The sequence below is a fragment of the Ursus maritimus genome, unplaced genomic scaffold, assembly GCF_017311325.1.
Source record: "Ursus maritimus isolate PB19 unplaced genomic scaffold, ASM1731132v1 scaffold_18, whole genome shotgun sequence".
NCBI classification, from domain to species: Eukaryota; Metazoa; Chordata; class Mammalia; order Carnivora; family Ursidae; genus Ursus; species Ursus maritimus.
This window is the reverse complement of record NW_024424230.1, coordinates 39333546-39353842: the sequence shown is the minus strand read 5'-3', so window position 1 is coordinate 39353842 and position 20297 is coordinate 39333546. Positions and strand designations below refer to the sequence as shown.

General features: G+C 38.8%; 1 protein-coding gene across 1 annotated transcript in view; it reads right to left on the bottom strand.

Moving 5' to 3' along the window:
• Positions 1-847: 847 nt before the first annotated feature.
• The window catches only part of B4GALT6 (beta-1,4-galactosyltransferase 6), a 67960-nt gene continuing 48510 nt past the window's right edge, over positions 848-20297 (bottom strand). Inside the window, exons 5-9 of the mRNA XM_008690958.2 lie at positions 17316-17432; positions 10353-10540; positions 7317-7439; positions 6934-7035; positions 848-6207 (exon numbers count right to left, since the gene is read on the bottom strand). Coding sequence (XP_008689180.1) covers positions 6060-6207; positions 6934-7035; positions 7317-7439; positions 10353-10540; positions 17316-17432 — 678 coding nt within the window. The 3' untranslated portion in view covers positions 848-6059. The remainder of the gene's footprint in view (positions 6208-6933; positions 7036-7316; positions 7440-10352; positions 10541-17315; positions 17433-20297) is intronic.

Here is a 20297-nt window from a genome sequence, read left to right as displayed (position 1 = left end):
GATCATTAAGGCCCCGGTCTGAGAAGCAGAAATATTTGCACCTTTTCCTGTAGGCAATGGGGAGCCACTGAAAGATTTAAGGCAAGGTAGTATTTCAAAAGACACAATTTTGTGTGTCAAGATGGAAGACAGATTTAAAACAGAAAGCATACCTTTGCGTTAAGACAAGACTGGGAGGAGCCACGCAGTTGTTGTAGAAACAGAAGACCCTACAGATTGAAGAGAGACTTTAGAGGTGGAGCTAACGCTGATAGTTCAGAGAAGCAAGGGGAGGGTGACTCACGAATTTGGTCTTGAGTTACCAAGTGGATGGTAAAACAAGAGGAAGACTAGGTTTTGAAGATGGATATGATAAATTCAGCTTAGGACATGGGAGTTTTAAGTTTCTGTGAACAAGCAGGTCGAGATGACCCAAAAGTTGATAATGTGGGTCGGGAGCTAAGAATTCTAAGCTGGACATTGGCTTAAGAGCCTCCTGCATGTACTTGGGGACACCATGAGGTTAAAGTTCTTCGAGAATAAGAGATCACCTGCTGTATGGGGCTATTTACATTTATCTAAGATTTAACAATTAAAAAGCCAGCTTCTGGCTCACGCCAGCCACATTTTAAGTGCTCAACAACCACATGTGGCTAGAGGCTACCATACTGGACAGCACAGTCCCAGAACATTTTCATCATTCTAGAGCATTCTACTGGACAGTTTTGGCCAGTTGTCCTAGAAATCGAGCTACTGATCAGAGGAAGGAGAAGGGAGAAAGAACGGAAAGCAGAGAAAGAAGGGTCTTCTGAGGAAACTGGGAAGAAAACAGGTGAAAAAGCCAAGCCCAAAAGCCAAGGTGGGAGAAAAAAAAGCAGTACAGGCCAACATGGCATTTAACTTTTTCAGTCACAATACTGAGAGAAGCTACATGTTACTGAATTGCCTTCCATAGGCAAAGTATCCTAACAGGTGCTTCCACACTGTCTCCCTAAAATCACACAGCCTCTGAGCAAATGGAGCCTGATTCCCACTTGCTACATTTCTCCTCATGACTAGTACTGCTAAAATTTAATTTTGCACCTTTGCCAGTTTTCTTGTTTACATGCATTACCATGTATAGGTAGGGTAATCACTAACTTCATTTCCTAATAGAATCAAAGAATGCAATGTCATTTAAAAAATATAATCCAAGATAATTTGCATTAAAGTCAAACTTATTACCCTCGAGCTGAAAACTGACTTAAGTATAAGCCGAGTTTTTGCTCAGCGTGTCAGGCGCTGGGCTCAGTTCTGTTGGGATTAGCTCATGTAAGTTCTTCAGCAATCCTTGGGTAGTCCCTATCATCCTCACCTGTAAGATCAGGAAACTGAAGCCCACGGGGGTTTAAAATTTTGCTAAAATGTCACAGTGAGTCATGGGGGATCTCTGAATTCAAACTCAGGTCAGTCTGATGCCAGAGTCTTTGCTTATAACCACTGCCTTCCACACAGTCCTATTAAAAGTTGACTGTAAATCCTCAAGATTCATTGTAGACAAACAATGATCTCAACTATCCTTCCGACGTATAGGGTTCACAGCTAAGAAACCGTCTGTGCTTTGGGAAAAGCTTCTCCTCCAAAGATGCTCTGTTGGCCTAATACTGCCTTAGTAAAATATAAAACCAACGTTTCCAGGGGACCCAACTGAGCGCCTCATTTCATAGTATGTAGGTTTTTCAGTTGTTTCCATGTCTGTTTTACCCACAGAAGACAGTAAATTCCGTAAGTGTAGGTAATGCCTGATACTTCTTGGAGATCAAAGACTTCAACTGATGGAGTTAGGAGGATGAAATTAGCAACGGAATTCAGGTCTACCAAAATATGTTAGAGCAATGTGTTGAGAAAGATACAAGTTGTATTTTTATGACCTATATATTTTTCTTCTAATTGTAGTATAATTTTCAGTGATATAACACCATGTTCTCTAAAGTCACTTAAATTAAGAGCAAAACAGTATATGGTCAAGAACAGCCTTCTCTAAATGAAACAATTTGGGTCCAGAATATCTCCACAACCTTAAATCCATGTGCTTAAGACAGGACAAAAATATATATTATAAGATCATTAAACTGAGTTGGCATGTTTCATCAGAGGACACATTAATACCATAGGTAGGAGCTTGGGCCAGACTAAGCCAACTCGATTTTACGGCTCTGCATGATTTAAAAGACTAAATAATTATTATTTCACGATTGGCATTATTTGGGACATACAGGGTCAATATCCCAGTAGCTTATACTATACATAAAAATCAATAATAATTCATTACACAAATAAGTGGACAAAAGTCATGATCTCACATTCTAGGTCCAGATACAAATCTAGTCCCTAGGTATTATTTGCCTTAAAGATCTTCACTACTACTTGATACCTGGAAAACAAGAAGGGGGCCGAGCACAACACACCAGCTTAGTTTACTCAAGTTGCGCAAGCAGAAGAAATGTTAAAAACGACTCCTTAAATATTCTTCCTGGTACAGATTAATTGTACTGATGCAAAATATTTAAATATTACTGTGTCTTTTCTGAGTTAAGAGCTATGAGATCAATGCATGTACCGAAAACTGTCGCAAAGGCAGATACGGTGGTTGCTTTATGCTTCTGTTGCCATTCCAGTGCCACCAAGGTATTCATCCACAGCTCGCCTCAAAATCAGGAAAACACCCAGATAACCCCAAAAAAGTTCCGGAGCGAAAATAATTACAGTGTCACACGGAGTCTTTAGAACATTATATTTCATAAAAGACAATGATAAAAAAGTACAAACATTTCCATGAGAAGCAAAAAAAAAAAAAAAAAAAGTACAAGAAATTACTAGCATTTATTTCAGTGCATTTATGTAGAAGCCTTTCGGATCTAATAAAATAATCTTAAGTACACTTCCTCTTTCTGATAAACACCACTATGGCCATTTTAGATCTCTCAATTGGCATACTTGCAAATACAAGGCAACAAAACTAATATTTGTCTGAAAAGTACACAGAGAAATATAACAGATACAAGCAGAGGCCAAATAAAATGACACAAAATCTGCTTTCACTTGCAGGAAGCCTCCAAAAGAAGGACAATATTGTATTGGTTATTTTTCCATTTTGTTTTAAAATGGATATCAATATTTTGGTTGGAAAAGGAATTTAAGCAAGTTTTTAACACATAATTATGTGTTTGCATAATACTGTAAGTTTTCTGATTGAACACATTTTCACAAAATACAAATTTAAATATAGATTTAAAAAAATACTCATGTGTACACTTTTCCCTCTCTTTTCTACAAACAAGCCCATTAATCACTACTTCTCTGTCTAGTTGAAAGGCACTACGTAACTTTCCCAGTTAGTGCCATTGGGACCTCATAATAGTTCCATGTCCACATATATGTGTTTCTTGACTTTGAAACTAAGAAATACAACAGGTAAGTTATCAGAGGATGTCTTCATAATTTTAGAAAGGTTTCAACTTGCTTGATTTGATTTGTTCAGAAATAAAAGACTTTTTCTGTTGACATACCTCGCATTGCACTTGATACAGAGTAGGCAATTAATATACGTTCCCTAAGAAATCCACCAAACAGAACGATAAAAAGAACCTCCATTTGCAATGTATTTGTTAATTTTTATGGAATAGGTTTATTTTAATAAAATGAAGATAACTGAGCAAAACTATCACTCTTCTGGAAACATAAAAAAGTCATTTATAGGCAAAAATCAATTTCAGGTGTGCACTTAAAAAGCACAACAAAAAAAGGGGGGGAGAGCAAAAAACAAACTAATGAGACGATTTTCACAGGATGACATACCATATTCAAAACTGAAGAGAACAAAACAACATGGCTTACTCATAAAACAAAACTGGCTATTAGACTTAATCCAAGAAAATAAGGCAGATACTAGCAGAACTGAGTTCTCCTGAAACTGTAAAATGTGTATCAAAATGAGGATTCCAAAATGTGGGCAGCTCCACATTAAAAAGCAAAAAATATGTTTCACGAATAAGACTCAGAGAAACAGCCCTAATTTTCCCCACAATTAAAATATGTAAGTATTAAAAAAATATTAAGCATTATTGGGTTAATTCTGCTCCTATGCCCCTACTATCTTATTAAGTGATCACAAATGTTAATACTCCCAACCGACTTTCATTTCACCAAATTAAAAAAAAACTGCATTGGCTATGAGACCAAAACGAAGAGATACACAAATTCAGAACAAATCTCTTACTTTTCAGAAGGTTTGATTTTTATCGTGATTTTTGAGTACCACCAAAAAAATGGAAGATAAATATTTTGGAAATATTGCTAGAGAAATAAATATGGAAAATTCTGTTTGGTATTATAAGGGAGAGTGATCAGTTTTTTTCAAAGTGTAAGAATTTCAATTAAGTTACGATTTGGTTTGTGGTCGTTTGTATTACTAATATTGCCATAAGAGATGATACTTCAAAATTAAACTTCAACCTGAGATAAATAACCATATTTCTGTTTTAGGTAAACAATCCATGAGGCAAATATTATCCCAACATCCCTCACAGACAGATTTCTATTGTTCTGCATTGTTTTTGAAGATTCATTTTATAGATACATAATTTTTTATTTTAAATTTGTGAAAATATCAAGATATTTTCTAGAATCTTTGGTTAACTATAGTTGATAATTTTCAAAGTTAAGGATATTGTTTGGTTTTACCATGAAAACTTAATCCAAATTTAAGATCAAGGAATATACTGGATGTCGGGTAGTGAGACCTGTTATCAGAGAAGTATCCTAGAACATCAGTGCATTTAAATAACTGATTATGTTTTAATATAATCCTATTAAATTATTTCAGTGAGGCAATTTTAAGAACCCCAGAAACATAATTTCTTAAAAGTGAAAAAAATATATAGTTCTAATAAAACTGGCCGACATTAAAGGTTCCCTTCAAAACTTGAAATTCTATGAGTCTGAGAATTAAAGTTTGTTTTTATTTATTAAGCATTTATCTTCATAAAAATAGAACATTTAATTTCTTATCTAATAGTACAACTCATTTGTGTAAGTACTACTGGGTTTTCCATAGCTCATTCTTTTAAAAAAAAAAAAAGTTTTGATTTTTTTTTTTAATGAAAATTGGTTTTTTTGGCTCTTCTGAACTAGAAATAATAAAAGTGCTATGAATTAAAAAAAAATACAGTGTACAAACACACACAACCTCGGGAAGATTTTTTGAGGCACAAAATCCCTGACAACTACACCAAAGATACATGGAAGACAGTTAACATAAAGAGGTCCTTTATATCATGTTACATCACAATGTTGAAGATTTTCTTGGTAATACTCATGCAATGTGCATCAACAATGTGGTTGTGATTTAGCAAAATCTGATGAGACTGCAAGCAAGGAAAAAAACAGGTAATTCCGGTAGGAAGAAAAGTGGTCTAAGCCCTTTCTTCTTACCCTGTAAAACCCTAGGAAAAGCTGTGACTTCTTCCACACAAAAGGCTGGAGGTCTGAAGCTCAAAACTAGTGTCAGTTTGCTGTAGCAGTTGCCTGTCAACTACTGACAGTTCCTTCATTTCACACAAGGGTTAACCTTTGCTTAGTGACGCGAATTTACATTGTTTTCTTCCATGCAAATAAAAAATGTCTATAAAAGTCCGATAAAGGCATAACCAATTACATGCAAAACTGCAACACATCTTCTTTTTCAACAACTTGAACACGTTAATTTACATCACATATATACAAAACATGTTTAAACAGAAATAAAGCATTCTCTTGAATTAAATTATATATTTTAGTATAAAAATTTTCTCTTTGTAGGGAGCTCTCTTCCTTTCCAGATTTCAGCAAGGGCATCGGGTCTCTGCCGTGCTTGCCATGGGGGTGTGTCTCAGAGAAGGATGGCGATGTCTCTACTCTCACGCTGTAAACACTGAGGGCTGCTGGCTCTTCTTCTCACACGGCAGGGCACCGCGACGCGTCCACTCACTGACCTCCAGTAAGAGCACATTCCAAGTTGACCAGCCGGCACTGCAGTCTGTCTGTCTTGCCACGAGAGCTATTTAATAGTCTTCAATTGGAGCTAACTCTGGCATGAGGTTTACAGATATATTTGTATACAACCTATCAACCAGTATTTTTGGCGTATATATTAAATTGTTCAACCCATCGATGTACTGACGCTCTTTTGAATATCTTAGTAATTTATACCTATGGTGTCAGAGAAAAAAATGAAAAATAACAGCAACACGTACAAAAAGAAAAACTGACAACAAATATGCCCAAGGTCGTTCTTATAATTAAAGCATTTAAAGCTTTTTCAATTCTTACTTTTCATACATGATTAAAAATTTTTCAAAACCATTATCTAAATTAGCGTTTTTACGAGTCTTAAAACGCCTCCTGAAAAATTTATTTTTCACACTTACAACTTAGACATCCTTAAGAAATAAAATGTTTGGGGCGCCTGGGTGGCACAGCGGTTGGGCGCCGGCCTTCGGCTCAGGGCGTGATCCCGGCATTGTGGGATCGAGCCCCACGTCAGGCTCCTCTGCTATGAGCCTGCTTCTCCCTCTCCCACTCCCCCTGCTTATGTTCCCTCTCTCGCTGGCTGTCTCTATCTCTGTCAAATAAATAAATAAAATCTTTAAAAAAAAAAAAAAAAAAAGAAATAAAATGTTTTATGAACTAATACATCTTATGTTAAAGAAACACTTTTCATATAAATAGTTAACTGGGCTCTTTAATATAACACAAATATATATGTATATCTCTTCAAAACAAGCACAAAAATATTCTACTTCTATAAAGAAAAATAAGATCAATAGAAAATTCCCTGCAGAAGATTTTTTTTTGGCTGCAATGTTTTTTTTAACAAATCTCTCATATATCAAATAATATTGAAACCTTGTTATCTGAAAGTGATATTAAACTTACCGTCCTAAAAACTGGACTTCACCTCGATGGTGATGAGGAATAGACTTGTATTTTCCCAAGTCTCCCTCTGGTCTTGTTACATTATATCCAGCGTAGTGAACTCTACAATACATGGAAATAAAAATATGAAGGAATACACTGTAACATAAAAATTCATTACATGAGTTCAACTCGAAATGCAAAAGAATGCTATCATTAGCGAGTGGTCAATAATTCCAGAAGGCACTCTAAATGAAGAAAAGCAGAAGCACAAAGCAGGATTTAGAAACCTCAAAAATTTTCCATCCCAGAAAATCTTTTCTTGGAAGACCAAAGTGCAATCTAACTAATAGAAATGAAATTTATACAAATTCTATTATTAAGCAATTTGTACCTCAACATACCTATTCCAAAGGTCGTCATCTTCTCCTCCCCATCCCCAGAAGGCATTAGGAAAACCATTGATCTTTCTAAATTGTTCCACAGTCAGTCCACTTACACCACCAAAAAACTCTTTATATGGAAGACTAAAAAGAAAGCAGAATACAGCATTCTAAAAATGAAATCAAAACAGTCTGCCATCTGAAATCAAGTTTTCAGTCTTATAATGTGCTTTGCAAAATATATTCTTATTTTCCATACAAACAATTGTGCTGATTAAATCATATTCTGGGAAATGTAAAGTATACCAAGAAAGAAAACATTTTCACAGTCTAGCGAAACATCTAAATGTGTTAGGTAAAACACTAAGTAAAACACTTACAATAAATGAAATTTAATATTCAGTACTGTTACTTTGTAAGACTCACAACCCAGTGTTCAAAAATTGATAAGATTTCCACGCCAAAGTAAACTTGATTGAATACATCAATAGCTGTCAATGAGATGTTAGACGTTGTTAAGCTCATAAAGTGTTCTAAATTAACAGAACGTCATTATAAATGTGTTATTTATTACATAGACCAGGATAAATATAAATCAGTAAATACAACTCGAGCATTTAATTTTGAAATGACTAGCTAGCTGCCTATTCCTGTAATAATCATACCTGTTTGGTATGATACAATAATACCCACGGTATTTACAAATACATTATTTTGAAATGTACTAATATTTAGATAAATGATTTTTTAATTGAGATATAATAGACCTATATAACCTGGTATTCATTTTTGGTGCACAACATGATTTCACACATGTCTACACTACAAAATGATTACCACGATAAATCTAGTTAATATCCATCACCACACACAGCTACAAAATTCTTTGTTTTCTTGTGATGAGAGCTTTTAAGATCTATTCTCTTAGCAACTTTCACATATAGAGTATCATTAACTCTAGTCACCATGCTGTACATTCCGTCCCAGGACTTATTTATCTGACACTGAACTTTGTACCTTTTAACCCCTTTAGCCTCCCCCAGCCCCTCCCACCGCTCTGGCAACCACCAGTCTGTCCTTTGTATCTGTGAGTTTGTCTGTTTTAGATTCCACATGTCAGTGAGGTCATACAGCACTTGTCTCTCTCTGAGACATGACTACTACATTTTAAAATTTGGCTTTATTTTCCTTACCTTTCCCTAACTCAAATTTGTCAAACTAAGTTGATCATTTGGATATAAATTGGTTTTCTGAACTCAAGGTAGCATCCCTAGACTTAGTTCTGAGTAAACTCCTGTGGCCCCAAACGTGCCACTGGGAAGGGGCATGCCAGAGCCTGTACGGAGGTCCGGTCAATGTGGGGGGCCAGCAGGGAAATATGACCATGCACACCATCCATTAACCAAGCTGAGAGAACTCCGGCCAGGACTAGAGCAAAGCTGCCTCAGAGAAGGAGAGAGAGCAGATTTCTTTTTTTTTTGTGGGAGGACTCTCATGTCATTCCCTGTGGGGAAGAAGTGCTGTATGCCAGCTGAGATCCGGTGTGGGCACAGAAGATGGGGGAGCAGCTCCTGCATGAACTCACTGGGTGCAGAAGAAAGCAATCTTGGCCCCACTGGCCAAAGGCACCCAAAGACACTAACAGCAATACTGACCCCAAAGACAATCACACTGTCCCAGGAGACTGCATGAGGCTTACATGTGAGAAGCAAGGATTCCAGTTATAGCACCAGTTGGGGTTCAACAGGGCTGATAAGCATTTGTGGCGCTGTTGGGCTTCCCACGCCAGTTAGATTATTCTTTCCCAGATCAGTGGTTTGGGAGAAACCTGAGATCAGTAGATAGGCAGATGTGGGTAAATGTGTTGGGGGAGGTTGTGCCTGGGTGGCTCAGTCGGTTAAGCGTCTGCCTTAAGCTCAGGTCCTGATCCCAGGGTCCTGGGATCAAGCCCTACGTGGGGCTCCCTGCTCAGCTGGGAGTCTGCTTGTCCCTCTCCCCCTGCTCATTCTCCCTGCTTGTGTTCTCTCTCACTATCTCTTTGTATTTCTCTCTCTCAAATGAATAAATAACATCTTAAAAAAAAAAAAAAAAAGAGAGCCGCCATGTGCTACGTGTGACTACACAGGGCAGGCCCAGTGTGTGTGGTCTCCTACGGCCCTAGGGACGGACTCTACTACCGGTGTGTGTGGTCTCCTACGGCCCTAGGGACGGACTCTACTCTCCTACGGCCCTAGGGACGAACTCTACTACCGGTGTGTGTGGTCTCCTACGGCCCTAGGGACGAACTCTACTACGGGTGTGTGTGGTCTCCTACGGCCCTAGGGACGAACTCTACTACGGGTGTGTGTGGTCTCCTACGGCCCTAGGACGGACTCTACTACGGGTGTGTGTGGTCTTCTACGGTCCTAGGACGGACTCTACTACCGGTGTGTGTGGTCTCCTACGGCCCTAGGACGGACTCTACTACCGGTGTGTGTGGTCTCCTACGGCCCTAGGGACGGACTCTACTACCGGTGTGTGTGGTCTCCTACGGCCCTAGGACGGACTCTACTACGGGTGTGTGTGGTCTCCTACGGCCCTAGGGACGAACTCTACTACGGGTGTGTGTGGTCTCCTATGGCCCTAGGGACGAACTCTACTACGGGTGTGTGTGGTCTTCTACGGTCCTAGGACGGACTCTACTACGGGTGTGTGTGGTCTCCTACGGCCCTAGGACGGACTCTACTACTCCAACGAACAAGAAAACCAACATGCAGAGACAGAAGGAACTAACCAAGTCCTATCTCTGGTAAGTGTGGAACCAGAAGTTAAATCTACATTTGCTTCACAGAGAACCCAGGTTCTCTTTCCCATCAACCCACATGCGAACCTCTGCATGAGGAAGCACCTAGCCGGTGGGCAAGTGACTCTATATCCTGGCTCCCTGTGAGGACGAAGTGCAGTTAAAGATACTCTTAGTCTTTTGAGCCCTCTCAGATCCAGGCACATTAAGAGAGCTACCACTTCAATGACACGTAAGTATACTGTCCGCTATCAGGAGGAATGCATATTACTCACATATACATGTACTTATCCAGCTTTGCTGCAAAATGACGTGGCATTTCTCCACAGCCGTAATAGTTTCGGTCATTTTCGGGTAGATGATCCACGTCATGGAAGATGACGCAGTCCCAGACACTGTCTTTCATGGCCTCTTTGAAGCCCACATTGAAGAGCATCGCACGGTTAAAAGGCTGTGTGCCAGTCTTCACAAAGGAGAACAGAAACGGAGTCAGGCTTTGTCATCTGACTTTTCTATGGCTTTCTAACTTGTTGAATCGAGGTCAAATAATAGTAATAGTAAATACATCCAAATCAACTAGATAAAATAAAAAACATGTCAGGATCTTCCAATACACTGTTTGGATCTACTTACTACATTCTTTTGTGCTTTGGCTACATATAAGAACACACTGCTGTTACCTAGTGCATTTACAGAACGTTCCTGTTTTACTTTAAATACATGAGAATATAGATCATTTATGACCGGGGGAAAAAAGCAAAACCATTAAAAATAATATAGGTTGCATTTTTTTAGTGAAGCTTTCCATATGTGTTAAGACTAAGAGAAGTATGAAGTTAACTGGGACTGGACAAGCGGTAGGCCTCCCCGCTTACGGAACAAGGCCAGCGAGAGCTAACTCCCCACTGTTAATACTTACAATAAAGACACAGACATTTCTAGAGACAAAATCAAGTGGAACTGAATACACAAAACCCAACTTCATTACAACTATTTTCCTTTATTTTAAGAAAAATCTATTAAAGTGCCCGGGCAAACAAACACTTCTTATTTTTATTATTCTTGCTTATGACACAGACCAAGAACATTTTAAGGGAAAAGAAGACAGGCACTTTTACACAGAACCCTACTTCCTATGGAATATCCACTTCCTTTTACTTATGAGGGAAATTATATGAAGGTGCACTGGCAATTAAATTGCCTCATTCTGTATCTGAAGGAAATTAAAGAGCAATTATCCACGCCTTAGCAATATTTCTCAAAATCATTTCCAAACCAGACAACAAAACAGGATGATGACAGAAGCAGAGGAGATACCAGACACAGTCATCCCCAGAGGTGCCGCGGGAGTGAGAAATGACTAATCTATAGTCCTGAGTCCTGCACTAACTTGAGGTAACAGAAATCACTTTACTTTTTACAGCTTCTTTCTTCACCAGTGAAAAGGAGAACAAAAAGGAAGGGAGTTAAATTATAGTGTCATTACTGGCACATCAACATCAATGTGAATGAACTCCTTTCCGCTAGGGTTTGAAAAAATTGTTTTTTATTAAATGTGGACATAATACTTTATATATAAGAAGTTCTATGTCTAACCCATCTTCATCTTCCATAAGCAGAGCCTTTCACCTCCTCTAGTAGTTTACTCTAGTACTTCTCTCCATACTGCAAGGTAATGAGAGTTCAGACATTTCCCGGTTTCGTTAACGTTAGACATTGTCTCCTGACTTCGTACCATGGTCACTTGAGGATTCACGCCACCCCACCCACTGCTTCTCCAGACATTTTCCCAATACAGTTATATCAGTTTTTGGCTAAACCAATAGTGTTTACATTATTAGGACTGCATAAATATTTCTTGAGTGCCAAGTGAATTACAATTCTGTTTTCTTTTTCAAACTGGGATTAATAATAACCAGCTTCTGTTTTCTTAGTTTTCTATGTAAGTATTATTACTCTGTGCAAAAGCCCCAATAGATATGCCTTCTACTTATTAATAATTGATGTAATTCAAACACATCAAGTCATCTATCAATTCCTTTTCCACCCTCTCAAGCCCAATTTCAACTTCCACCGCCCTGAATTCTTGCTCCAGTCTGGACTGGTCTGACCATGGGCACCTCTCATCCTAGGACTTCTTTGTTCCCTAACATCACCCCTGTCCTGTCCCTGACTTGGCTTTCTCCATTTGCTGAGGCATATCCTTCAGCAGCTTCCAAAATAAGGGTCCATGAGAAGAAAAAAAGAAATATATATATAGTAATAAATATAAATTATATTTATATAATTATATTAATAATATATTATATATAATGTATATGTATATATAAATGCATATAATGTACATCTGTATGCATATATGTATATACTAATATCTATATTATATATAATGTATATTTATATATAAATGCATATAACATATATATGTATAATGTAAACATATATATATGTTTATATTATATTTATATAAACTTATAGTATTTATATATAATATTTAGTAATAAATATCTATATATATATTTACTCAATGAATGCTAGAAAATGCCATCAGTCTACCCTAACACCTGACTGACATTTTAGCTGGGTAAAAATTTCTAGGTTAAAAATCACTTTCCCCTAGAATCATTTTTTTAAAGATTTTATTTACTTATTTGGCAGAAAGGGAGAGCACAAGCAGGGGGAGCGGCAAGCAGAGGCAGAGGGAGCAGGCTCCCTGCTGAGCAAGGAGCCCAATGCAGGACTCGATCCCAGGACCCTGGGATCATGACCTGAGCCAAAGGCAGAGGCTTAGCTGACTGAGCCCCCTGGCATCCCTCCCCTAGGATTATAAAGGCATGGCTCCACAATTTTCTAGCTATCAGCATTACTGAGAAGGTTCCTATGATCCTGATATATAATCACTGGTAATTCTTCCTCCAGAACCTTCTTGATATCTTTTTTTTAATTTGTATTCTAAAATTTCAAAATAACATGCTTCACAGTGGATCTATATTTTATTCGTGTGTACATGTGAGTTCCTTTAATCTGAAGACGTGTCTTTCCTTCTGGGAAATTTTCTTATATTATTTCTTTGGTCATTTCCCCTCCACTCCCTGCCCAGGTTTTTCCTGCTCTATTTTTCCAGAACTCGGATTAGTGAGTCTACAGCTAATTGTGAGCCGGGAATTCTGACAGCACGGCACAGATGCCTTCTCTCTACTCCGTGACGTCTGGGCCTCGGCTGGAGGATCTGCTTCCGAGGCGGCTCGCTCACACAGCCAGCAAGGTGCTGCTGCCAAGCCGGTGTCCCCTCCAGGCCTGCTTGCGTGTCCTCATGACCTGGTAGCTAGCTTCCCTGACAGTGAGGGATCCAAGAGACCGACGCAGAGGCAGCAAGGTCTTTCAGGACCTGCCCTCAGAAATCCCATGCTGCCATTCTGCAGTTGGGCTGCCCGTGCCAGTCAGCCCACATTTGTTGCAGGAAGAGACCACACAGGGGCCTGGCTACACAGAGGCCAAAATCCTTCAGGGCCATCTTGGAAGTGGTTACCCCCATGCCATACTGGTACCAGTTGATCTTCTTAATTTCTTATGTTTTGGTTCTATTTAGGAGATATGTTCTTAAGTTTATCTTCCAGCCATTGTAAAAGTTTTGTTTTAGTTAGGGCATTTTCTTTTACAATAACATCCTTATTCTGACTATTCTTCCTTTATGATGTCCCATTTTTGCAGATTCATTATCTTTACTCTCTGTGGATACTGACTATGAGCTTTTGTTGTTCTTTTAAGATTTTCCTTCATTTTCTCTATTCTCTACACTCCCTCTTGTTGGATTGGTTTGGTCTCCTTTTGTGCAGACTTTCTTCGAATTCTGAGAAGCCTTAGCATCTGCGCTTAAGAGTGAGGCACTAAAAAGCTGGGGAGAGTCTCCACGAACGCATGTGAGGTCTGTGGCATCCCACTCTTGACTCAAACACATACGCCACACACGCACAACATGTACACAAGCAAATCCCCAAACCAAACTGAAATAAAAAACCAAAAGCCCCATTCCTCTCCCCTGTGTCCTGCACGTTCATAGCCCAGAAAATGGCAACACCCTAGTTGAAGACACACGCCCTGGCACTGCTGACAATTCTCCATCGCTCCCGATGCACATCCGATTCGTCAGCAATACTACTACTTTTCAACCCAGTGTAGCCAGCCAAACCGCGCCACAGCTCGCCTCCCCCTCCGCCACCCCAGCGGCACAAGCCCACGTCTCCTCCTGCCCGCACATCTGCAAAAGCTCCGGGGCTGCCCTCATCTCCGCCCTGGCCCCACTCCATCTGCTCTCACCACAGTCATCTTTTCAAAGCCTCAGTTAGATCGCGTCGCTGCACTACTCAAAACTCTCCGGCGTCTCCCAGCCTCACTGTGATAATCCAGGTCCTCACCCTGGCCTGCCCCGCCCTCCATTAGCTGCTTCTCACGCCCTCTCTGACTTCCCTCCCAACACTGTCCCGCACCCACCGCTCCAGCGATGTCCAGATGACCTCTCCACAAACACACCACACACTTGCCTGGAATCCACATCCCCTCACATGACTCAGGGCTGCTCCAACCTCACCTCCTCCAAGAGGCCTTCCTTGAACACTCTGTATAAAAAGAGCACATCTTCCTGCCTTTACTGCTCTCTTTGCCCTTTTAGCCCCGAACACCTCCTGACAAATGGCAAATTATTTATTGTCTCTCTCTCCTCACCAGAATGAGGGGCCTTGCCTTGCTGTGTTCACTGCTGTAGCCCCATTGTTGAATGAAGGAAAGGGCTAAATGGAGGTGATAAAGCGGTGAGCGGGCCTCTTCCTTTGGAAATGCCTAAATATTAGATTAGGCATCTTTTCCCTGGGGCTAATCTGTTTCTCTAACAAAGACACCACTCTTGCCCTACCTCAGTTGGAGGGGGTGGGGGGATTCATGCCTAACTGCTGGCTTCAAAAAACCAGATGGAGAAAAGGGCCTGAGGGTCCCTAGGGTTGGCATGCAAACTTACTTAACCCTAGGCCCCCCAGGTGAGCTGGGCCAGCACAGTTAGGACTTCCTTTGGTGTGGTTTCTCCAGAGGATAAACTTAAACTTTCATTTTTTACAAGACACGGTGGAGTAATCACCTTGCAACATAAGCAAAGATGAGGAACTGGGAATATGAGTGTTTTGTAATCAAACTTTTAAATAATCCTGTTACCTTAGCTGGGTAAATTCAGTCCATCGGCGACATCTTTCAACTGCCGAGATCCACAGGACTTTGTCCAGCAAACGGACTCAACGCTTGTCACAATCGCCCTCAACGCACATGGTTTTGAACATTCTCTGCTCTACTAAGGGAGCTGTTAGTGTCCCATCTGCTTCCTGACTTCCAGAAATATGTTGCAATCTCTCAACGACCATCTCTTTGTCCTTCTGCTTTAAACACTTTTTTTTTTTAAGTATTTTTCTTTCACTCTCGTTTTAGGAGTTTGAAAAGAAGAAGTGGTAAGTATGTGTACACTCTTCCATATTTCACTAGGGGTTCTAAGCTGTTCTTCAACTGCTTCGCGCTTCTGGGCACCGGCCCAGCAGAAAAATCACTCTTCTATTTCATACATGGTAAAAATGTTACTACCTCAAAACCACCCGCTATCAAATACATGGGCCTGAATTAATATTGATCAAGGCTGAGATTTAGACTGAAGAGGTTTATAAAATATGGATATTAGCTGCTCTGCAAAGGTCGCTTCATCACACACACAAAATAATTCTGTGGTGTTGGACTCTCAGAAGAACATGCCTTTGAAAACACAAGCCCAGTGCCCTCTTTCACCGCTCAGCTGGGGGCGCAGTGGACCGTAAAAATGCAGACGCAGCCATCCCACCTCCCAACACAGCAAGGACACTGACGTTTCAAAAGAGGAAACTAGCAGTTGGTAGAACTGACCTGGAGGTTTTTTAACAAGGGCTATCATGAAAGAAGCTAGAAATTTTGATTTGTTATCAGATTAAAAAAAAATCAATTTTCACAGTATAGGTTGTCACATTAGAAAGTATATACGCATTATATGCATCACTGCACAGGAACAAATCACCTTAAAAGGATGATTTACATACAGAGAAGCATAAATTATAATAAATACCAAGTATTTCCAGGGGAAAAAACAGAGGCAAAAAGTGAAGAGCAGATCTAGAATAAGCCACAAAAGAGCTGGGAAAGCATATTATATGTAATACTCTTAGGACAAATTTTGAATATGTTCCACAAAGAAACAAACCCGGAAGCATCTAATAATATAAGCTAGGTCACTTTCTGTCTACTGATAAGTAAGGACATCCATTTTTAGTCAGGTCCAGTGTGAGTAAAAAGAAGGAATATCAGGATAAAATGAGGTTATCAATGTCAAAACCAAAAGTACCCAAGCTACAATATATTTGAAACACAAACAAAATGCACTATCTTAGAAATGCTACCTAGAAATCACTGATAAAATTCAGCAAGTGCCCTAGTGCTTGGGAGGTGGGGTAGGGAAAAGATGAGGAAAGAAATCCAAGATGATACTTTATAAAACTAGGCAATGACAGAAGTGGAAAAAATCAAAAGTATGGTAAATATCCTCAAGGGGTTCAAATAAGACTGAAAGAAATTGCATATATGGAATATTGAGACATGAAAAATATTTATAGAGAAAAAACTAGCTGGTAATATGAAGAATAATTTGAAAACTGTTTCCCTTTAATAGGTAAGACATGATGATTAAAAATGACAGGAGCACATCAACTGATAAATGCATTAACAAAACATGGTGTGTGTGTATGTGTGTATGTGTGTATGTGTGTATGTGTATAGATAGATAGATAGATAGATAGATCACGCTCAATCCCAAATGAGAATTTACCCAAATATAAAACCAAAGATTCACCTTAAGCTAAACATTTTTAATCCCACCATATCTAAGAGTTTATTAAGTTCCAGTATACTTAAGTTACCATTTTGAAAAATTTTCTAGCCTAGGGGCACCTGTGTGGATCAGTTAAGCGCCCAACTCTTGATTTAGGCTCAGGTCATGATCTCAGGGTCATGAGAGAGAGTCCCACATAGGGCTCTGTGCTGAGCATGGAGCCCACTTGAGATTCTCTCTCTCCCTCTCCTCTGCCCTTGTGCCCCACTCACACACATGCTCTCTCTAAAGAAATAAAAATTTAAAATTTTTTTTAAAAATTAAAAAAAAAAGAAAAGAACAATATTCTCACCTGTTCAATGACATAAAAGGCAAATTCTAGCCTCTGCTTCTGGAGCATCGGAATCAGATGCAAGAAAAAAATCGGAAGATGTTCATGACGATTACGGAAAGGAATGAGAACTGCCACCTTCAAAAACAAAATAGTCACGTATGTAAATAAATAGAGCAGCAAGCCCTGGAGGTAAAAAGAAAAACTGATCCTTAAAAATTTCTGAAGGTGTTAAAGTCCTACCTTTATGGATTTTCTCACCAGAGATCCAACAGTGAGAAAACACTGACATGGCCCTTGCCTTTGTGCCACTTAGGGTCTTGTGAACCTGGGGAGGTATAAGTGGGCTCTGAGGGCCACTCCTTAGATCGTGGTCTTTATTCTATCAACACCATGGGAAATTTTGGAAAGATTCATTAAAAGTGATAAAACCCCATTTGGGGATGGAGAGTAGACTGGAGAAAGCCCAAAATAGTCAGAGAGCTGCTTAGGACATTAACACAATTAGTCAAGAGGCAATGGTAGCTAGAACTGAGGGGAGGGTGAAGAGGAGAGGTACATGAATTTTTGAAACATTTAAGAAGTAAATTAACAGGACTGGTTTATTATGGATTGGATAAGAAGAGTCAGGGGAAGGGATATGTCAAGAGTAACTTCTAGGTTTTAAAGTAGATCATAAATAATAAATTCATGGCTTTTAAACTGAATTTAAAAGAGATTCCACTTGAATATCTACTATCCTACATGTGGCTTATCTGGCCTAGGGTTATATATCATGGAAGTTTCATAATTATATTAACATTTTTCATTTAATCAAAATTCACAATTAAATTTTTGATACATGTTATGTTTATTTTGGTGGTAGGATAATGCTGAGTTCTAAATGAAATTGATAATAAAATTACATTAAAATGTTAAGCTTAACAAAAAAAAGTAATGTAAGCAGCAGAAAACAGAGAAATATGTCCTTTATAAACAGCCAAAGAAATGTTTCTTACATAATCTAAAGAACAAAAAAAACCCCACATATATGGAAATTAAACAGTTTCTCAGTAAATCAATGTTTCTTCTAATAGGAAAAAAAATGTATTGGGACTCTGAAAATCAAGACTAAAAAACACCATCTATCTAAAACGTGTTCTTATAAAATAAGAATAAATGAATATTGTCAACCATCACTTATTCGAATCCTCTATTTCCTGGATCCAAACTCTGTCATAAAAACTAAGCTGCCCTACAATTTAGATTTTGCCCTTGAAAAAGATGAAATGTTTTCTAAACATTACTTTTCTTAGCAGTTTCTGAGCTAAGCTGGATTTATTGTAATTGTGAATTTTCTAATACAAGTTGAAATTAAAAGTTTTATACAAATTATAAATCCCCAAATCATTGGATTTTCAAAGAACATAACAGTCAAAATATATCTAATTACAATATTAATGTGTCACTCTATATTCCAACAGTCTAACCTGGTTATAACAGAAAATCTTGTAGGAATGTTAAATCTGGGACTTATTGAAATTCACTTATATGAAATAATTTTTACCAGTGAATGAATAAATGCAAATAATTGAAAGGGCACAGGTTTAGGACCTAATCCTATTTGTGAAATTAGGACGTGACATTAGACATAGTCAATGGAAAAAAGTAACATTTACTTGTGTATTTTACGTTACCAGGATCATAAACGAGAGAAATTTTTCAGTTATTAAAATAGTTTTATTTTAAAAAGCCCACAAAATGTAGTTTAGACTGAGAATGTCTAAACTAGAAACACCACCACTAATTTTCCTTGATGGTGATGAGGTAGCAGGAAGGCATGATGGCCACTATGACACTGCTGTCTTCATGTTCACACTGTTTTCTACTTGGTATGTGGTAGGAACTCAAGAGGTTCTGGTGCCTCTGCCAGCCCCACTTTGGATCCCATTCCCATCTGGCTCATCCGTAAGACACCTCTTGAACTGAGGACGACAAGGCAGCCGGAGCAAAGCTACCCCACAGCTAAGAGTCCCTTCTGCCCCCTCCCCAGTGACTCGGACCTGCTGCTGGGAGTCAGTGACCACTGCCAGCAGAGCCACACTATTCCCAAATCAATACAACTCCCAAAGCCATTAGGGACCCCTCGGTTCACTCTTAGGAGAGCAAACTGCTATGAAAAGTCAAAGGAGAGAAAGGGGTCAGATGGTGAGAACAGATCCCTACCACTGGCCTTATCTGAAGGGAACAGCATGATATCTTCTGCAGAAATAAGCATCAAGCTTGCCCTTCCTCATTTTGAATCTGGCCACAAGTTAGCCGCCTAGGACATAATGTAAATGGGCTATAAAAGCAGTTAAGGAGAATTATAGATATTTAAGGAAAGAAGCTATTAAATGGCTGTGGAGTCCATATTAATTAACTACAACTGCACTGACTGATGAGTTGAACATATAAGAATAAACAAGACAAAGTCATAGTCCCTAATACAGTCGTTTGTTCAATGAAGCATTTAAAATATCAAGAGTTGTTTTTCTTTCTTAATCTTATAAAGAAACTGAGAATAATAGAAAAGAAATTACCACTGTCTTGGCAAATTCAAAATAAGCTAAACTGTTGTCTTAATAGCAAACAAATGTCCATTTTTTAATGAGATGGCTATCAAATATTCTGAATAGTTTTTATTAAAATAAAGCTAACCAGTATCTTAAAAATTCATTTCGCATGTCCCTTCTTGTGGCTGTGGAATGACATTCTCAACAGTTTACAATTTATTGTCTAGAAAATGAAGGTCTCAGTGTTCTGCAATAATATATTTCAAGGTTGAATTCACTGTTGGAGCCACTCTCCTGTTGATGCATTTCCAGTGGAGACACACAACATCTGGTCATTATCTTCTGCAAAACAACACTTTGTCTTCATGAATCTCTCCTCACCACCTCTTATTCAAGCAAAATTATCCCATTCAGTTTGCGCTCATTTTAAACCACTAATCTTACTGAATTTATGCACCTATTTTTCTCA